Source organism: Scyliorhinus torazame, chromosome 19 (assembly GCF_047496885.1).
Source record: "Scyliorhinus torazame isolate Kashiwa2021f chromosome 19, sScyTor2.1, whole genome shotgun sequence".
NCBI lineage: Eukaryota > Metazoa > Chordata > Chondrichthyes > Carcharhiniformes > Scyliorhinidae > Scyliorhinus > Scyliorhinus torazame.
The window spans coordinates 143686330-143706912 of record NC_092725.1 but is presented as its reverse complement, the minus strand read 5'-3'; the positions used below and the strand labels follow the sequence as shown (position 1 = coordinate 143706912).

Below are 20583 nucleotides of genomic sequence, written 5' to 3'. Positions count from 1 at the left end.
GTACTTCTTCAATAACCTCAGCCAGTACCAATATTTAACCCAATGCTGTTGGCGTTGCTCCGCATCACGAGCCGGCTGGCTTTGTGTGTGTGTATATATATATATATATATATGTATTAAATATATTCAGTTGTATTCATGGGGCTATGATTAGTGAACATGCCAGATTTCAATTTTGCAACCACTGAGATGGAGGAGGGCCACTCACGCAGTTCACTCACTAGCCCAGGTTTCCCATCATTGGTGTATTGGTGTAGGGATATGAAATTGGGATCTTCATGGAGCCTCCATCTCCCATTAATTAACCACCACAATATAGCAGGAATGCAAAGCTTTGATTTGATCCCATGGTTGTGGTGTCTATAGACTGCTGTATCCACTGTTTAGCATGCTTATGTTTCTGTGTTGTAGCTTCACCAGGTTGGTACCTCATTTTTAAGTTTTCTTGGTACTGCTCCTGGAATGTTCTCCTGCACTCCTTTTTGAACCAGGGTTTTTTCTTTTGGCTTGCCGATAGTGTAAAGAACATGCTGGGACATCTGTGAAGTTACAGATGGTGGTGACATACAATCTTGTAGATGCCAGGTTTTGTCCTGCTGGATGGTGATCCCAATATACCACATTGAGCCTGGTGGTACTGCCACAAAGGTTTGAGGGGCTGTCTACTGGGTTGGAGTCATATCTAGCACAAAGGCAAGTGCTTCTGGTTGTTGAAGGCTAATCATCTCAGTCTGAACTCAACACTGCGCGAGTTCCTCAGCTTTGTGTCGAAGACACAGCCATCTTCAACTATTTAAATGACCTTCCCTCCAATATAAGGTCCCAAGTTGGGATATTTGATGATGACTGCATAGTGTTCAGTAGCATCTGACTTCTCAGATGCTGAAGCATCTCATGCCCACATGAAGCAAGGCCTAGACAACCTTCAAACCTGGGCCGATGAGTGACAAATAAGGTTTATGCCACATAAATGCCAGGCAATGATCATCTACAGCAAAAGAAAATGAAACCATCTCCCCATGACTTTGAACGACATTTCTATTGCTGAATGCCTCACCAGCAGGACCCTGGGAGTTACTATTGACCAGGAGCTAAGCTGGACCAGCCAAAAAAATATAAATACAAGACCAGGTCAGAACTTGCGTATTCTGTGAGGAGAAACGTATTTCTGATTTCCCAAAGTTGTCCATCATCTGCAAATAAAAGTCAGGAATGTGATGGAATGCTGTCCACTTAGATGGGTGCAACTCCAACAACACTCAAGAAGCTTGACAGCATCCAAGGTAAAGCAGCCCAGCTCCTGACCTGCTCTATTGAACCAATGTTGTTTGCTGAGTGTTATAATGAAGTTGGAGTGAGGGATATGCTGGACCATGAGGCAACAAAGTGAAAAAGAATTCTGCTTCTGACAGTCCAGAGTGCTTCATGGATAGTAACTTGGCTAAAAATAACCTGAGATTAGGGAGGAGTAATGGGGCAGTCATTCAGATGAGAAGAAGATGGAAAGTAGTCTTCAACAAGGATCAATGCTTGGGACTGCTATTCATAATTTACGATAATGGCTCCGATTTTGTGGTCAGTAGCGGAGTGAGCACTCCCCAACAGTATCATTCTGACGTTAAATCGAGGAGATTTCCAGGTGTTCAGCAACATAAAAGCAGCTAATCACATTGAAGAATTCTCAGACAGCAAACAGTGAGGCAAATAAATACACAGTGCATCTGAAGAGTTATACCTGACTTGAAACGTTGACTCGGTTTCTCTCTCCACAGATGCTGCCAGACCTTCTGGGTTTTTCTGGCGCTTTGTTTTTCTTTCAAATTTCCAGTATGGGCAATATTTTGCCATTAACCTCGGAAGTAAACGACACTGGTTTTCATTCACTTTTTATATAGACTTTGCAGTTCACAAAGCAAAGATTGGGGCATACTTATAGAAGTAAGATAGCAACAGAAATATCATTGTTAAAATTTTTAGTATATTAAAAGTCTATGAATTTTGTCATGTATAAAGTTAGCATTTTATAAATGTAAAATTATTTTTTCATGGCCGAAGCGGGTTTTCTCTGTTTAAAAGCTCAGTTAAATCTCATTCAGTATGTTGTAGCTGTTTGGGTGGTTTTTACACTACGTTGCAGCTTAAAAATGCAAGTTTGTGTAGCTCAAGTACCTTCTAAAGCTAGTACTCTGCAAGGACTTCAACGTACACTAATGAGTCGGAAATCATAGAGCAACCTCTGGATTTCCTTCTTTAACTATGTATTTGCAGATGCCAGAAATAGCTGTCCGTTTCGCGGTTGTAATAGCAGCAAGCACTGACAATTTTGCTGCTACAAATGTGAAAGTCAGGCCAATGAGTAAGAATGCAACATACGGCAAGACTTTAGAAAAAATTGCAGGTTGGACAGTTAAGTGATAAATGAACTTTAACGAGGGGAAATGTGGAATAATGCACTTTGGTAGGAAATGCAGAAACAGCATCGATACGGTCACAATCGTAGCAATGATCTTATTGAACAGTGGAGAATGTTTGGACCAAATGGACTATTCCTTTCATTTCTTATGATCTTCTGAAAATACGAAACTGATTGGGGATAGATGAGCAAAGGGACCTCTGGATGCAGTGAGAAAACCATTAAGAACAGCATTGCAGGTCAACAATGCAATTCAAAATTCTATTGTAAGAACAGGGATTTATTTTAAGGGCATAGAATTGCAAGGCAATGAGGTCATGTTAAACTTGTATGGGACATTTCTGAGGCTGTACTTCCCAGAGTATGGTGCACACCACACTGTAGAAAGGACATGCATTGGAAAAAGTGTAAGAATGATTTATATGGATGGTATTAGAACTGAGGGGACACAGCAAGGAGGGAAGGATTGGACAAATTTGGGGATTTTCTTTTAGTAAAGAGAAGACAGAGGTGACCCAATAGAGGTCTTTAAAACTATGAAGAGGTTGGACAGGGGCAAATGCTTCAATTTATGGAACAATCCAAAAAGAGAGGTTATTAATACAAGATAATTACTAATGAGTCCAATGGGGAACCAAGGAGAAATGTCTTTACTCTGTGGCTAGAATCTGGAGTTTGCCACCACGAGAAGTAATTGAGGCAAATCTTTAGTTGCTTTCAAAAAGAAACTAAATGAGTGTGTGTGAAAAATAAATAGAAAGGTATGTTGAAAAGCTGAGATGCGGTAAAGGGAATGGGAGGAGGTCCATGTGGAGTGTCAACACTTGCATAGATACCTGGACTACATGGCCTCTATATTCCATGTAATACTAGAAAAGAACAAAGAAAATTACAGCACAGGAACAGGCCCTTCGGCCCTCCCAGCCTGCGCCGATCCAGATCCTTTATCTAAACCTGTCACCTATTTTCCAAGGATCTACTTCCCACTGTTCCCCGCCCGTTCATATATCTGTCTACATGCATCTTAAATGATGCTATTGTGCCCGCCTCTACCACCTCCGCTGGCAAAGCGTTCCAGGCACCCACCACCCTCTGCGTAAAAAACTTTCCACGCATATCTCCCTTAACCTTTCCCCCTCTCACCTTGAAATCGTGACCCCTTGTAATTGACACCCCCACTCTTGGAAAAAGCTTGTTGCTATCCACCCTGTCCATACCTCTCATCATTTTGTAGACCTCAATCAGGTCCCCCCTCAACCTCCGACTTTCCAACGAAAACAATCCTAATCTACTCAACCTTTCTTCATAGCCAGCACCCTCCATACCAGGCAACGTCCTGGTGAACCTCCTCTGCACCCTCTCTAAAGCATCCACATCCTTCTGGTAATGTGGCGACCAGAACTGCACGCAGTATTCCAAATGTGGCCTAACCAAAGTCCTATACAACTGTAACATGACCTGCCGACCCTTGTGCTCAATACCCCGTCCGATGAAGGCAAGCATGCTGTATGCCTTCTTGACCACTCTATCGACCTGCGTTGCCACCTTCAGGGTACAATGGACCTGAACTCCCAGATCTCTCTGGACATCAATTTTCCCCGGGACTCTTCCATCGACCGTATAGTCCGCTCTTGAATTAGATCTTCCAAAATGCATCACCTCGCATTTATCTGGATTGAACTCTATCTGCCATTTCTCTGCCCAACTCCAATCTATTTATATTTTGCTGTATTCTCGGACCGTCCTCCTCGCTATCTGCAACTCCACCAATCTTAGTATCATCTGCAAACTTGCTAATCAGACCACCTATACCTTCGTCCAGATCATTTATGTATATCACAAACAACAGTGGTCCGAGCACGGATCCCTGTGGAACACCACTAGTCACCTTTCTCCATTTTGAAACACTCCCTTCCACCGCTACTCTCTCTCTCCTGTTGCCCAGCCAGTTCTTTATCCATCTAGCTAGTACACCCTGAACCCCATACGACTTCATTTTTTCCATCAACCTGCCATGGAAAACTTTATCAAACGCCTTACTGAAGTCCATGTATATGACATCTACAGCCCTTCCCTCATAAATTAACGTTGTCACTTCCTCAAAGAATTCTATTAGGTTTGTAAGACATGACCTTCCCTGCACAAAACCATGCTGTCTATCACTGATGAGTCTATTTTCTTCCAAATGTGAATAGATCCTATCCCTCAGTATCTTCTCCAACAGTTTGCCTACCACTGATGTCAAGCTCACAGGTCTATAATTCCCTGGATTATCCCTGCTACCCTTCTTAAACAAAGGGACAACATTACCAATTCTCCAGCCCTCTGGGACCTCACCCGTGCTCTAGGATGCTGCAAAGCTATCTGTTAAGGCTCCAGCTATTTCTTCCCTCGCTTCCCTCAGCAACCTGGGATAGATCCCACCCGGGCCTGGGGACTTGTCCACCTTAATGCCTTTTAGAATACCCAAAACTTCCCCCTCCCTTATGCCGACTTGACCTAGAGTATTTAAACATCCATCCTTAGCCTCAACATCTGTCATATCCCTCTCCTTGGTGAATACCGATGCAAAATACTCATTAAGAATCTCACCCATTTCCTCTGACTCCACGCATAAATTCCCTCTTTTGTCTTTTGAGTGGGCCAATCCTATCTCTAGTTACACTCTTGCTCCTTATATATGAGTTAGGGTACAATGAAAGGATAGAGAAACTTGAACTGAGAAGATGGTGTGGAGATTTAACAAACCAAAATGAGTACAGAAATATACTTGGTGAATATAAATTAGTCTAATCGGCAAGTAAATTGAGGCCATGGTTTGAATATGACCACATAAGCATATCAAATGGATTAGAGAAAACTTTCCATATTCAATGTAGAAAAGTTGGTCACGTATGCTAATCAGTGTCAAATTCATTACAACATTCACAAAAGGTACAGGATAATATCAAGAATACTGAAGAAAGAAATCATTTTTTTTTTAAATTTAGAGTACCCAATTCTTTTTTTTTTCCAATTAAGGGGCAATTTGGCGTGACCAATCCACCTACCCTGCACATCTTTGGGTTGTGGGGGTGAGACCCATACAAACACGAGGAGAATGTGCAAACTCCACACGGACAGTGACCCGGGGCCGGGATTGAACCTGGATCCTCAGCGCCGTGAGGCAGCAGTGCTAACCACTGTGCCACCATGCCGCCCGGAAGAAATCATTATAACCACATTGTCAGTTTGGCTTCCAAGCGGGGTCTAAATTGAGTGAAGACGACTAAATGGCCACTTCCTGTCTTAAACTATTTCTGTTTCAATCTTCAGTAGTCGCTCCACGTATAGGTATAATAATCTTTATGAATCTCTTCACTCAGTTCCTGGTGTAATATTTAATTCTGCGAGACTCTGCTGTACAATCAATCCCAATTACTATGTACAGCTTTCTTAATTGTTAAACCCAACTTCCAAAGTGCACGTTCCTCTAATGCTCTGTTGTTGCTGTGTTAATTTTGCGAGGCCGTCTTTGAGTTGCCGATATTCCACAGTGCTCATTAGTTATTCTGCTGTTGTATACATCTGGAAGGTTTGAAGCCGAATCCTCTTGCTGTCATTTGAATGGTTCCTGTCAGATAATGACAGGACAGAAACTGGTCATAAGTAAGAAGATATTGGGCGGGATTCTCCACTCCCGCGCCAAAGTGCCCACACCGTCGTGAACGCCGTCGAGGTTCACGACGGCGTGAAACGGCCCCTATCGCGACCGATTCAGGGCCCGATAATGGGCTAGGAGCGGGGCCGCGTCATTTACACGTGCCAGGCCTTGTCACCGCGTAAAGGCGGCGTCGCATACATGGCGCGGCCGGAGCCACATAACTGGCGTCACCCGCGCATGCGTGGTTGCCGTCCTCTCCGAGTCCGCCCCGCAAGAAGATGGCAGACGGATCTTGCGGGGCTACGGAAGAAAGGACTTCCTCCTTCAGAGAGGACGGCCCGACGATCAGTGGGCACCGATCGCGGGCCAGACCCCATTTGAGGTACCCCCCGGTGCAGGATCTCTTTCCCCCCCCCCCCCCCCCCCCCCCCCAGCGTTCCCGCGCTGTTCCCAACAGCAGCGACCAGGTGTGGACGGCGCCGGGGAGAACCCGCCGTTTTGGCCCGGCCGCTCGGCCCATGTGGGCCTGAGAATAGCAGTGGTGCCGGAGAATCGCCCTTTTGGGTGTCTCGGGCGATTCTCCGGCCTGCATCACGCGGAACTCGACCGGGCCGTTCCCACCGGTTGGGAGAATCGCGGGAGGGCATTGAACCGGCGTCGTGGGAAAATTTGGCGGCCCAGGCGATTCTCCCAACCGGCGCGGGAGTGGAGAATCGTCCCCATGGTGCTTTATCTATATTGAGCATGTTTAACAACGTTTTTATTTGTTTCAGCTAATGATTCTTTAAAGTTTACGATTTAGAATAAATTATTTTTTGTGTTTTCAACGGCAAAGTTTCTAGTCGACAAAGACACTATCCTGAGGAGTATTTGAACACTAAAATCCCAAACCATCAATTTACTTCCCAATTACCATTTCCCTTTCAAAGATTTTGATTATTGGACCATCCCTAAAAGAGGAAGGTGCAATTTCTTGTTTATTCAGGAGGTTAAGAGTTGCTTTGTAGTTAAATTGAAGCTTTACAGTAATTGCTTTTTTCTGATAGTACAGTCGGGGATATGTACATCTTGAAGCAAATTGTTTGACTCAGAAATAGGCTGAGAGCATTGCACCAGTTTGCTTGAGGATGTTGATTTCAGTTCTGAAACCATACATCACTGCAGTGCTATTTCTATGGAATATTTCTCTTTTAATTGTGCTTTCTCCCTGTGGATTTTGCACTTCATAATTCTAACAACAAAAGATAGCAGAAACTGAATCTCTATTTTATGTTGTTTTTGTTATTCTATGACAAGTAACCCTCATCTTTGAATATGTTTTGGGGATTGACACTGCCTTTTTGAAATGTGTCCACAATCTGGTGTCTAGTTAGCAGTGTTTTCACTACCCCCATTACGTATACGAGTGCGTGTATCTTCGGACATCAATTCCTTAGCCTGTAATGATTGGTGAAAATGGCTCTCCTGCCACTAATTGGCATGATCAAACCTTCATCTCCCACTTCTTCTGAACCACCTTGGGCCTCATTATTCTCCCAGCATGCTGTTCTGCTCAAATTTTAAAAGTTGAGAGAAACTAAATCTTCCTCTGTGGTCCTCAGGCTCTGCTCTCTCCTACTCTATTACCAGTTTGATCTGTTCCCACTCTCATGATAACTGCTCCCATTTATCCAGCCCATGCTTTAAAAAGCTGTAGCTGGCCTGAACCAGGAAGTGCGATGAATTGCAGGGATAGGATTCTTTCAACACTTCAAAAAGTAGTTCCAAGGCAAAGCCTTGACTCGGCTATTGAACTGGATGAAGAAAGTCTTCCCCACAATTCTAGGAAAGAACTTGTTCATTTCAGAAACTGAGGTGCCACTGACTTCTGGGAACAGAATTGTAGGTTACTGCAACCTACCTTAAACCGCAGTTCCCTCTCAGCACCCTGCCATTCTCCCCATACTGCCTCTTCTCTGGACAAATCCCTTCTTAACCAGCACCTGACTTTGCCATCAGAAAGTTAAACTACTTGTCTCAATTCCTCCCGCCATTGGAATCTGTGGCCTCCAGGACCCATTGGCATGTAGTGCTGGTAGGATCCCCCTTCGGTTTGATACGACTCCGAGAAACAGATGAAAAAGGGGAAACAGCAGAATAGAAACAGAGTAAGAAGAATTGAGAAAAGGAGAAAGTAAAATGTAGCACCAACATGATGCAGGTGAAAAAAGAGCATATCCTGTGACAGTTTTGAGACATGTTAGAAAGATCATTTTCTATCTCTCTCCTCTCTATCTCTACATCTCTCTCACGCCAGGGATTCACCTATCGAATCATAGAATCCCTACAGTGCAGAAGGAGGCCATTCGACCCATCGAGTCTGCACCGACCCTTGGAACGACCACCTTACACAGATCCAATCCCCGCCCTATACCTGTAATCCCACCTAACGTTTGGACAGTTTGGGGGCAATTTAGCGTGGCCAATCTACTTCACCTGTACATATTTAGATTGGGGGAGGAAACCGGAGCACCCGGAGGAAACCCATGCAGGCATGGGGAGAAAGCGCAAACTCCACACAGTCAGTCACTCGGGGTCGAAATTGAACCCGGGACCCTGGAGCTGTGAGGCAGCAGTGCTAACCACTGTGCCACCCACTACCTACTTCCTTTCCTCCTTCAAATGTAACTTGAGCTTATCTTTTTACTTTAACTACACCATGGGTGATATAATGTGCCTTGCACTTTGAGGTACCACATCTTTCACACTTATCTCTTACCACCCTTCCACTTTGTATTTAAAACAGCATATCCCAACTCATTGTGAACAATGCAACAGGTATGCAAGATTATTTTATTTTGGTGACTGGTGCATTTTCATCTAATTCAGAATAAATGTCGTAAACAGTCAGTCTTGTCTTATATTTGAGGTGACTAGTGGGCAGCACGGTGGCGCAGTGGTAGCCCTGCAGTCTCACGGCGCCGAGGTCCCAGGTTCGATCCCGGCTCTGGGTCACTGTCCGTGTGGAGTTTGCACATTCTCCCCGTGTTTGTGTGGGTTTCGCCCCCACAACCCAAAGATGTGCAGGGTAGGTGGATTGAACACACTAAATTGCCCCTTAGTTGGAAAAAATGAATTGGGTACTCTAAATTAAATATATATACATTTGAGGTGACTGGACAGGGTAGATGGTGAGATGTTTTCACTAGTGGGGAGTCTCGAACAAGGGAACAGCTACAAGATAAAGGGTCGGTCATTTAAAACAGATGTGTAGAAACCTCTTCTCACAGAGGGTGGTGAATCTCTGGAATCCCTGGCGGGAGGTGGAGACTGGATCATTAGAAGTATTTAAAGTGGAGGTGGATCAATATTTGATAGATTGAGGAATAGAGGGCTATGGGGAAATGGCACAGAAAAGGAGTTGAGGCCGGCATGGATCAGCCAGGATCACATTGAACCAGGCTTGAGGGGCCTGGTGGCCGACTCCTGCTGGTAGTTCTTTTTTTTTTTTTTAATTTAGAGTACCCAATTAATTTTTTCCAATTAAGGGGCAATTTAGCGTGGCCAATCCACCTACCCTGCACATCATTGGGTTGTGGGGGCGAAACCCACGCAAACACGGGGAGAATGTGCAAACTCCACACGGGCAGTGACCCAGAGCCGGGATCGAACCTGGGACCTCGGCGCAGTGAGTCCGCAGTGCTAACCCACTGCGTCACCATGCTGCCCTTTCTGCTTGTATTTCTTGTGTTCTCGTGTGTATTTGTTTGAATGGGGTGAGATTGTAATTTTTGGAGTTGGGATGTGAAGTGGAGCAGTCTGACTCCATGAGTAAATTGAGATTAATGAGATACTATGTCCTGTTGATGAGTGCATTGTCCACTGTTAGGAGATGATAGAAACATTGAAACGTGAGCTGATGGAGGCATTGGTCCATTGTCCCTGCTCTCAGAAATTGCAGCTGGTTGGAGGCGAAGCTTATTAGTATTACTCAGTCTTTGAAATCACACAGGCCCGTGCGCACATGCATGTACACAGACATATTTGTAATATTTAAAGAGAAATGTTGGATAATTTTGTACGTGTATGTCTTTTGGCTGCGATGTTAAACTGAGGCACCATCTGTCTGTTCAGGTGGACCCTGAAGAAGGGTAAGGGAGTCTGTCCTGGCCAATATTTATTCCTCAATTAACATCACACAAAAAAATCTGATCAGTGTCACATTGCGAGAGTTTGCTGTTTGCATATTGACTTCTGTGTCTCCTACATCGGAACAGTGACCGCATTTCAAAAAGTATTTAATACGCTGTAAAGTGCTTTGAGATACAGGTGATTGTGAAAAGCACAATATAAATGCGAGTCTTCAATTTCTTTTACATGGATGTGCAAGAAATTATTTGGATATTGCCATCAGTATTCTGAATGCACTTGTAGTAGTGACAGCTTTGATGGAAACCCCCTCTTGCTGTATTAGCAGAATGGTTTTCTTGTGGTAACTCTCTTATTCCCACACTAAGCAGCAATCTCCAACCTCATCCATCAGTGTCTACTGATAGAATGGAGCATGTGTTACTCGTCATTCCCGATGACACTGGGGCAGCAGGTCATTAATTCTGTTGCTCATTTTATCACTTCTTACATATATCGCTGGAGTTCAGGTGTGTTTGGTGTGCTTCTGGCCAGTTTGCATTATTGATGTCTGTACACTGATTTAATGGGCATTAACATCGTGTATTTTGATTGATTCTGTGTGAGTTTAAGGACCCCAGATTCTTACTTGGCGAATCCTCATTGCTCAAACTTGTAGAGGACTGAAGGCTAGATTCTGGGTTGTGATATTTATTTATACTTGTGTTTTCCAACTGGTGAGGGAGATAAAATTAAAGTTTTGGTATCAGTACAACAGGACAAAAAAAAAAAAATCTAAATAATTGAAAAATTGCAAGAAGAGCTTCTCCTGGCTCTTTTATAATGTCCTTGCTGACTCAGTCATCAACCTGTGCTGATATTTATATTAAATAAATCTCTTCTTAGTCCACCTGCCTCATCTCAGACTTAATTGATCGGATTTGATATTTGCATTTTCTGTGTCCAGATCCGTTCTACGATGACCACCCTTGTCAATTGTGTTATGGTGCAACCCAGTTAATCTTAAAAATGGGCACTGTATAGCGGCACGGTAGCTCAGTGGTTAGCACTGTTGCTTGCTTCACAGCGCCAGGGTCCCAGGTTGGATTCCCGGCTTGGGTCACTGTCTGTGCGGTGTCTGCACGTTCTCCCCATGTCTGCGTGGGTTTCCTCCGGGTGCTCCGGTTTTCTCCCACAAGTCCTGAAAGACGTGCTTGTTCGGTGGATTGAACATTCTGAATTCTCCCTCTGTGTACCCGAACAGACGCCGGAATGTGGCGGCTAGGAGCTTTTCACAGTAACTTCATTGCAGTGTTAATGTAAGCCTACTTGTGACAATAAAGGTTCTAATATTTTTTTTTAATAGTGGCTTGGATTGATGTGTAACAAGATTTGTTGCAGCGAGAACACATTTTGAGTTTACCTGCAGATGTTTTTTTTCCTTTCCGCCCTTTCCCAATCCTTATTTTTGAGGTCTAATTTGAAGATTAACTTCTGCACCCGGTGAGCTGCCACCAGAGTGAGTTGCCAGCTTCCTGCATGTTCTTGAGCCATTGAGTAGCTGTGCAGAAATTGAGCCACCAGTCTGCTTTGTTTTGGAATAGCGCCACTGAGAGCTCTGGCCCACAATAAAATACTAATGAAAATGGAAAATCCTGAAGCACGCCAGGTTTGTTGCTATGTGTAAAGCGAGAATGTACGTAATAGTTTTTGGTACAGATATTCATCAGAACCCAATGGGCTTTCAACTAGAAATGTGGCTTCCAGCTTTTGCACATTGTAATCTCTCAAACAAAAAACTTTTACAGTCACGAAATATTGTGGATAAAACCCCCAAAAAACTGAAAGGTCATCGATAGAACATAGAAAAATACAGCACAGAACAGGCCCTTCGGCCCATGATGTTGTGCCGAACCTTTGTCCTAGATTAATCATAGATTATCATTGAATTTACAGTGCAGAAGGAGGCCATTCGGCACCTCGAGTCTGCACCGGCTCTTGGAAAGAGCACCCTACCCAAACTCAACACTTCCATCCAACACCAAGGGCAATTTGGACATTAAGGGCAATTTATCATTGGCCAATTCACCTAACCCGCACATCTTTGGACTGTGGGAGGAAACCGGAGCACACGGAGGAAACCCACGCAGACACGGGGAGGATGTGCAGACTCCGCACAGACAGTGACCCAAGCCGGAATCGAACCTGGGACCCTGGAACTGTGAAGCAATTGTGCTATCCACAATGCTGCCGTGCTGCCCTTGAGAACAAATAAATCTACACTATCATTTTACTGTAATCCATGTACCTATCCAATAGCTGCTTGAAGGTCCCTAATGTTTCCGACTCAACTACTTCCACAGGCAGTGCATTCCATGCCCCCACTACTCTCTGGGTAAATAACCTACCTCTGATATCCCTCCTATATCTTCCACCTTTCACCTTAAATTTATGTCCCCTTGTAATGGTTTGTTCCACCCGGGGAAAAAGTTTCTGACTGTCTACTCTATCTATTCCCCTGATCATCTTATAAACCTCTATCAAGTCGCCCCTCATCCTCCTCCGTTCTAATGAGAAAAGGCCTGGCACCCTCAACCTTTCCTCGTAAGACCTACTCTCCATTCCAGGCAACATCCTGGTAAATCTTCTTTGCACCTTTTCCAAAGCTTCCACATCCTTCCTAAAATGAGGCGACCAGAACTGTACACAGTACTCCAAATGTGGCCTTACCAAAGTTTTGTACAGCTGCATCATCACCTCACGGCTCTTAAATTCAATCCCTCTGTTAATGAACGCGAGCACACCATAGGCCTCCTTCACAGCTCTATCCACTTGAGTGGCAACTTTCAAAGATGTATGAACATAGACCCCAAGATCTCTCTGCTCCTCCACATTGCCAAGAACTCTACCGTTAACCCTGTATTCCGCATTCATATTTGTCCTTCCAAAATGGACAACCTCACACTTTTCAGGGTTAAACTCCATCTGCCACTTCTCAGCCCAGCTCTGCATCCTATCTATGTCTCTTTGCAGCCGACAACAGCCCTCCTTACTATCCACAACTCCACCAATCTTCGTATCGTCTGCAAATTTACTGACCCACCCTTCAACTCCCCATCCAAGTCATTAATGAAAATCACAAACAGCAGAGGACCCAGAACTGATCCCTGTGGTACGCCACTGGTAACTGGGATCCAAGCTGAATATTTGCCATCCCCCACCACTCTCTGACTTCTATCGGTTAGCCAGTTCGTTATCCAACTGGCCAAATTTCCCACTATCCCATGCCTCCTTACTTTCTGCATAAGCCTACCATCGGGAACTTTATCAAATGCCTTACTAAAATCCATGTACACTACATCCACTGCTTTACCTTCATCCACATGCTTGGTCACCTCCTCAAAGAATTCAATAAGATTTGTAAGGCAAGACCTACCCCTCACAAATCCGTGCGGACTATCCCTAATCAAGCAGTGTCTTTCCAGATGCTCAGAAATCCTATCCTTCAGTACCCTTTCCATTACTTTGCCTACCACCGAAGTAAGACTAACTGGCCTGTAATTCCCAGGGTTATCCCTAGTCCCTTTTTTGAACAGGTGCACGACATTCGCCACTCTCCAATGCCCTGGTACCACCCCTGTTGACAGTGAGGACGAAAATATCATTGCCAACGGCTCTGCAATTTCATCTCTTGCTTCCCATAGAATCCTTGGATCTGAAACTTTGAATTATGTTTCTTTCACCACAGATGCTATCAGACCAGCTGAGTTTGCAGCATTTTATGTTTTCAGTTCTATTAAAACTTTGCACATATTAGCCCGGCAGCTCAGTACTGAGCCACCCAGCGGGAATAAGCTGCCGATCAACTTGGTGCTTTTCTAAGAAGAGTTTTTTCCTCTTGGCTCATAATGTGTAAAAATATCTAATCTGTTCTCATCGGACTTGGAACAGGAGTAATTTCATTGGCCTCCCATTTTTAAATTACAATTATAAATTAGTCAGGATTGTGAACTGGCCTTTTCATGAGTTAATTAAAATTGATGGGAATTGGGATTGATCTGGTTGCGCCCAATAAATTAGAGTGAAGAGGCGGGTTGCTCACCAGTGGGTAGAACAAAGAAAGGTGGTTAAGAAAGAGATTGGATATCAGCACATGAATAGTTCTGCAAACTAAATATTATGTATTTTTTAAATCTTGCATTTATATTGTGCTTTCACAACCGCCTGGTATCTCCAAGCACATTACAGCCAATGATGTACTTTTAAGTATCGTTACTGTTGTATTGTAGGAAATGCAACAGCCAATTTACTTACACCCTGTTTCCAGCATTGGGATAATGACCAGATAATTTTTTTTAGGACGTTAATGGGCACTGGAATAACTCCACTGCTATTCTTTGAAATAGTGCCACAGGATCTTTTACATCCACCCGAGAGGAGAGAAGGGGCCTCCGTTTAACATCGTGACCAAAGGATGGCACCTCTAACACTGCAGCACTCCCTCGGTGCTACACTGGAGTTGTCAACCTTGATGTTTGTGCTCACGTTCTTGAGTGGGATTTGATCCCTGGAACTTCCTGACCCAAAGGTGAAAGTGCTACCAACTGAGCCACATCTGCTAAGTAAAATATTGTCAGCTGCATTAGACAAAAGTCATGGAGCAGGCCTCGGCAAGAGTTCGATGCAAGTTCTTAATTGAACAAATATCACATCAGTGTAAAAAAAACACAACACAAGAAAGGGATGTGAGGTCTACAAGTCTATTCCACCATTCAGTCTGATCATAGCTAATTTCTGATCTATCTCCACAATTTTGTTCCATGACCCTTAGATTTTTGTTAACCAAATGTCGTAACAATATCAGATGTAAAATTAACAACTAATCAAATATAAAAGTTTTCCAAATTTGTACTGCCCTTGTGTATGGAAATGTTTCCTTTTTTGCTCTTGAAAGGTCTGGTTCTAATTTTTAACAGTATTCCCTTGGTTCTAAAGGTCCCCATCAACCAATGAAAACCATTTCTACCTACCTGTCTATTCCCTTTAATATCTTGAAAACTTCAATCAAATCACCCTTTAAGCTTCTAGATTACAGGGAAGTTAACCAGAATTAATGTAATTGTTCTCTTTTTTCCAATTAAGGGGCAATTTAGCATGGCCAATTCACCTACCGTGCACATCTTTGGGTTGTGGGGGTGAGACCCACGCAGACACGGAGAATGTGCAAACTCCACACGGACAGTGACCTGGGGCCGGGATCAAACCAGGGTCCTCGGCACCACGAGGCAGCAGTGCTAACCACTGTGCCACCATGCCGTCCTGTAATTGCCCCTTTCATGTCGCCCTTGCTATTCAGTTATCATTCCAGTATATTTATACTGCACCCCCGCCAATACTTAATTCCTAACCTCTGGTCCCAGAACTACTCTCAGTCCTTCAGGTGTCAACATGTGATCCAACCCAGACTTTGTAGAGCAGTAGCATAACTTCTACCCAATGTTATTCTAGTCTTCTAGGTATAAAGGCCTGCATTCCATGCAACTTGATTTTTTTGTACCTGTTCATGATATTTTGATGATCTTTGTACCTGGATCCCCAAATCCCTTGGAATCTCCACTTTTAGCTTTTCACCATTTTAGGAAGTATCCCTTTTAGGATAGTGGATTACGTTACATTTGTCTCCCAAAATGCATTGTGTTTCAAATGTTAAACAGGTGATTGAGACAAAACTAAACATAACTTTCATCTGTTCTTTGTCACTTGCGTCTGTGTCAGTTGTTTTGTGTAAGAAACTGTTCCATGAAATTGTAGTAGGCTTGTTTCTGCTATGGTACAGTACCTCTTATGATTTAGGTATTGTAGACAATCATAGTTCTTTATGAATTAAACATACCTTTGCAGTTGTCAACTAATATTTCTCTCTGGGCTAATTGAAAACTGGCTGTTTGTAACTCAAAGCACAGCTAGATTGAATAACTTGTGCAGGATGCTAATAAGACAGAATATGAATATGAAAACCTAAGACTTGAATCCTGCAAGCATTGGGAATGCTATAGAGCAAAATTCCAAATTCTGATATCAGTTGACTGAATAATAAAAGTACCGACAACCAAAAAGAAAATGCTGGAAAATCTCAGCAGGTCTGGCAGCATCTGTAGGGAGAGAAAAGAGCTAACGTTTCGAGTCCAACGACTCTTTGTCAAAGCCATTTCATCTTTGTCAAGACCATCGGACTCGGAACGTCAGCTCTTTTCTCTTCGTACAGATGCTGCCAGACCTGCTGAGATTTTCCAGCATTTTCTTTTTGGTTTCGGATTCCAGCATCCGCAGTAATTTGCTTTTATCCAAAGCACTGACAAGGTTGTGTGAATTGTGGACAATAACACAACTACAAGTTAATCTGAAGATGCGAGTCCTCGAGATCTGTTTCAAGTAATTGGTAGTCTGCTTGTTTTGTGTGTAGGGGTTGAATAAATAACAAGATTACTTCCTAAAGGCTCAACTTGCTTGTTCCTTGCGTGAGGTTCAAACTTGGGTACAAATCCCCTCCTAGTAGGCCCTCATTTTTTATGAAATGATATATTTTGGTGTTGCAGCTTACTGTGTGTCTCTCTTTGCAGGTTATTTATGAATCATTGGTTTTATGTTGTCTGTAACATTTTTTCCTCGTGTAGGCTGACATTTTATTACAGGCTTGAGAAAGTGCTTGCTCTGGTTAAATGAGATATGGGTTGCTGTAATTGCAGTAATATTTGTATCCCTCTTGCTCTAGGAGGAAAGCCCATGTCTGGCAGAGGAATCCATCTCGTCTTTTCAGTAGTATCAGCGTTTGCATTTAATACAAATATTAATTCCCTGATGCTTGCAAGGAACAGGGTCCTGCTGATTTTATAGAATTTGATGCAGGTTCTCACTGGTCTTTGGGAGGGGAGATGTTTTCTGTGTAGGAGGAGAAGTTGGATATCCAACAGTTTGATATATCCTAAATGGGATATAGGAGAGTAAGCTGTGGAAGATCATTTCAGGAAAGCACATTTTAGAAATTGGACTTGAATTATTTAATTGTTATTTTCAAAAGCCTGTTTTGGTCCACCCTCTTCTCCAACGCTGCTCACTGACTACAGCATTGACTGGTGTGACAGCTCACTGTCCTAGCTTCTGCCTGGTCTACCTTGTGCCCATTCACTCCTAGTTGTATTTATCTGTAAGATCCTGGAATTTAGTCTAGGTAAGAATTTCCGGTTTATTAAAAAGTAACCTATCGAGCAAGCCAATAATGCAAATCTCTGCCACTTTAGCACAATAGATAAAAATGATATGGGGCTAGGTTCTCTGGTCCACCGGCCACGTGTTTCTCGAAAGTGGGAGGCGGTGTGTCGTCGCTGGTGACGGGATTCTCTTCCCACCGCTATCAATGGGAATTCCCATTGGAACCACCCTATGCCGCTGGGAAACCTGCCGGCGGGGGTGCGCGACCAGCAGGGCCAGAGAATCCTGCCACCAGCGAGTGACCAGAGAATTTCAGCCATGGTCTTAATTTCTTTTAAAATTTAGAGTACCCAATTCATTTTTTTCCAATTAAGGGGCAATTCAGCGTGGCCAATCCACCGACCCCCGCAAATCAACCCACGCAAACACGGGGAGAATGTGCAAACTCTACACGGACAGTGACCCAGGGCCGGGATCGAACCTGGGACCTCGGTGCCGTGAGGCAGCTGTCTGTGCCACCGTGTTGTCCGGCCATGGTCTTTCATAGAGTATTGCCTTTTGGGGAGGGAAGAAGCTAATTTGCATTAAAAAGCATTGTACGGGCTAGATAAAGGACCGTGATTGCCTCTACACGCAGCCTTCATTTCTGTTTGAATTCTGAATGTGCGTTATGTACAGAGGACTTTTATTCCAAGTTTTTGTACCATCAAGACTTGGAACACTTTGCAAGGCATTTCATCCTCTACACTTTGGCTATATTCCTGACCAAGATACTTATTCTGGTTTCACTAGACTCTTGGTGTATTACCACCAATATACTACAGGAAATTTGCTCTTAAACCATTCCACTTTTTAATGTCACACCAATATATTTCACATGTGATACTCATTGTACTTGCATCATTGAACTGTCCACAAGCATTTCAATAAAGCATTAAACCTGAAATGTTTTTTCAGATCAAGGAAACCTGTTGTCTGTTTAAAAAAAAAAGCCAAAACATAATTGTATCCCAGGTACAGATTGTCAAAACAACAGAAAAACTGAGGCACTACTCTGAATTAAAGCTTAATTATTTAGTACATAAGGTGCAGTGGGGAATATCTAAGATCCATTAATTCAGTTAATAGAACTGAAACGAATGTGAGGATATTTGGAGAGGAATTGAACTAATCTTCTGACAAACATTTGCATGATCTTGTCTGCCAGAATCATTTGGATAGTGTAGCAGAGGTCAAAACTTGAGTAACTGATTTTTCTGAGCATTTAAGCTGATTGGAAAATTTCATTGGTCGGTATGGATATGCTTAGAAATGGTTCAAATGTTAATTGATTCATTTTCAAATGACTAATATTTTATTATAGGTTATATTGGTTGAACCTTAAATCGATCCAAGTAACAACTTCATTTCACTTGAGTGAGGCTTGTTGGTTATTTCAAGGCAGCTGCACAGTGATAGTGGTAGACTTATTAATCTGTAGTCCGTGCTCTCACTTTTCACCAGCATACTGCTATTAAATCAGCAGACACATTTATTTTAAAGCTTGTCTCGTTGCTTTGTTCCTCATCGGTGTCATTTTTTAAATTATGGTTCTGTTCGCTTTTCATTTTGAACAGGAGCCAATATTTTAGGTCTTATTTATGTGAACGTCATCTGTCTCCAGTTGGTTTCTAATTGTGTCTTGTTTCCATCATTTTCCATTACACAGGGTGCTAATAAAACAGAGAAATGCCCTGATGGAATGAGCTATTTCGAAGTTGCTGAAAGCCCTGAAATGAGAGAACTTCTCAAGTGATGATTGTCTTGCTGGCCTCGTGCTGCACCATCTCATTTTTTTTTTTCCTTCTCAATTCTTTTCTGCTTCCGAGTGCATCTTTTAATTCTGACTAAACAGACAAGTTTGTAGCATGTTTTTGTACAGTTACATACTTGATTAACATAAGTATCAGAGCTCTTGCAAGGCGTCCAATGGACTGATTCCACGTCTCACTAGGGATAGTTCAACACAAAAAATAAATTGCTGTGATTATTGAAGGCAGTTCGTATCATGATTATTCTGCACATGTCCAGCTTCCTGAGTCACCTTTACTTGGACTTGTTTTCCTACATTGTGGACAGAGTAAAGCAGATGTTCTTTAAATGATTGTGCTGAAAAGTTTTCCAGCAGAAGTTTATTATTGTGTTCCCCTCATGCAGTACTCACAAAATGTAGCAGCTCATTTCTGAAATTTGAAGATTTGACAGCCGCAGCACCTCACTGACTTGAAGACACCTTCCAAATGTTTTGTTTCCCTTGATTTTTGGGTATTGATTATCATGTGAACCATAATGATTTGTGAACGTTTTATTACAAAAAACAATTTAAGGATGATCGTGATAACAATTGGATTATTGAGTGAACTATCACTATTTCTGTTGCATAATAATCAGTGACTTGAGAAATCTGTTTTAATAAAATAAAGATGTGTGTAAACGGTCTTGTTTCCATTGTTTTGTGGGCTTATGGATTTAAAAAATCTTTGATTCTTGTTGCTATTTTGTTGACTGTAGGAGGTGCAAAGCATCCATCCAGGTTTATTGAACCAACAGCCAGCTTGTCTCTCAACACATCTAATGGGCGGCACGGTAGCACAGTGGCTAACACTGTTGCTTCACAGCGCCAGGGTCCCAGGTTTAATTCCCGGCCTGGGTCACTGTCTGTGCGGAGTCTGCACGTTCTCCCCGTGTCTGCGTGGGTTTCCTCCGGGGGCTTCAGTTTCCCCCCCCCCCCCCCCCAAAGTCCCGAAAGACGTGCTGTTAGGTAATTTGGACTTTCTGAATTCTCCCTCTGTGTACCTGAACAAGCGGCAGAATGTGGCGACTAGGGGATTTTCACAGTAACTTCATTGCAGTGTTAATGTAAGTCTACTTGTGACACTAATAAAGATTATTATTATGAGAATGCTGCCTGCTCATTTCCAAATTGTCAAGAAGCCCCAGAAGCCTATTTCCTTTTTTGTAAAACAAAATTTTTCCTCCTGGATTATATTCTCTCCTCAGTTTAAAACAAAACGTCAAGAGCCCAGCTATCAGGAAGGGGAAATGTGAAATTTGATCAAGCAAAACTGGTTAATCAGAAAGAGCAAACTTGCCTTTATATTGTGGGAGCCTTTCACAACTTCACAAATTGCCAATGAGCCAGTGAAATATTTAACGTGTTCTCGCTGTTTTC

General features: G+C 43.0%; 1 protein-coding gene across 1 annotated transcript in view; it reads left to right on the top strand.

The window, feature by feature from the left end:
* The window catches only part of mtpn (myotrophin), a 96255-nt gene extending 76410 nt beyond the window's left edge, over window positions 1–19845 (top strand). The window contains exon 4 of the mRNA XM_072485360.1: window positions 19081–19845. Coding sequence (XP_072341461.1) covers window positions 19081–19167 — 87 coding nt within the window. The 3' untranslated portion in view covers window positions 19168–19845. The remainder of the gene's footprint in view (window positions 1–19080) is intronic.
* The last annotated feature ends 738 nt before the right edge of the window (window positions 19846–20583 follow it).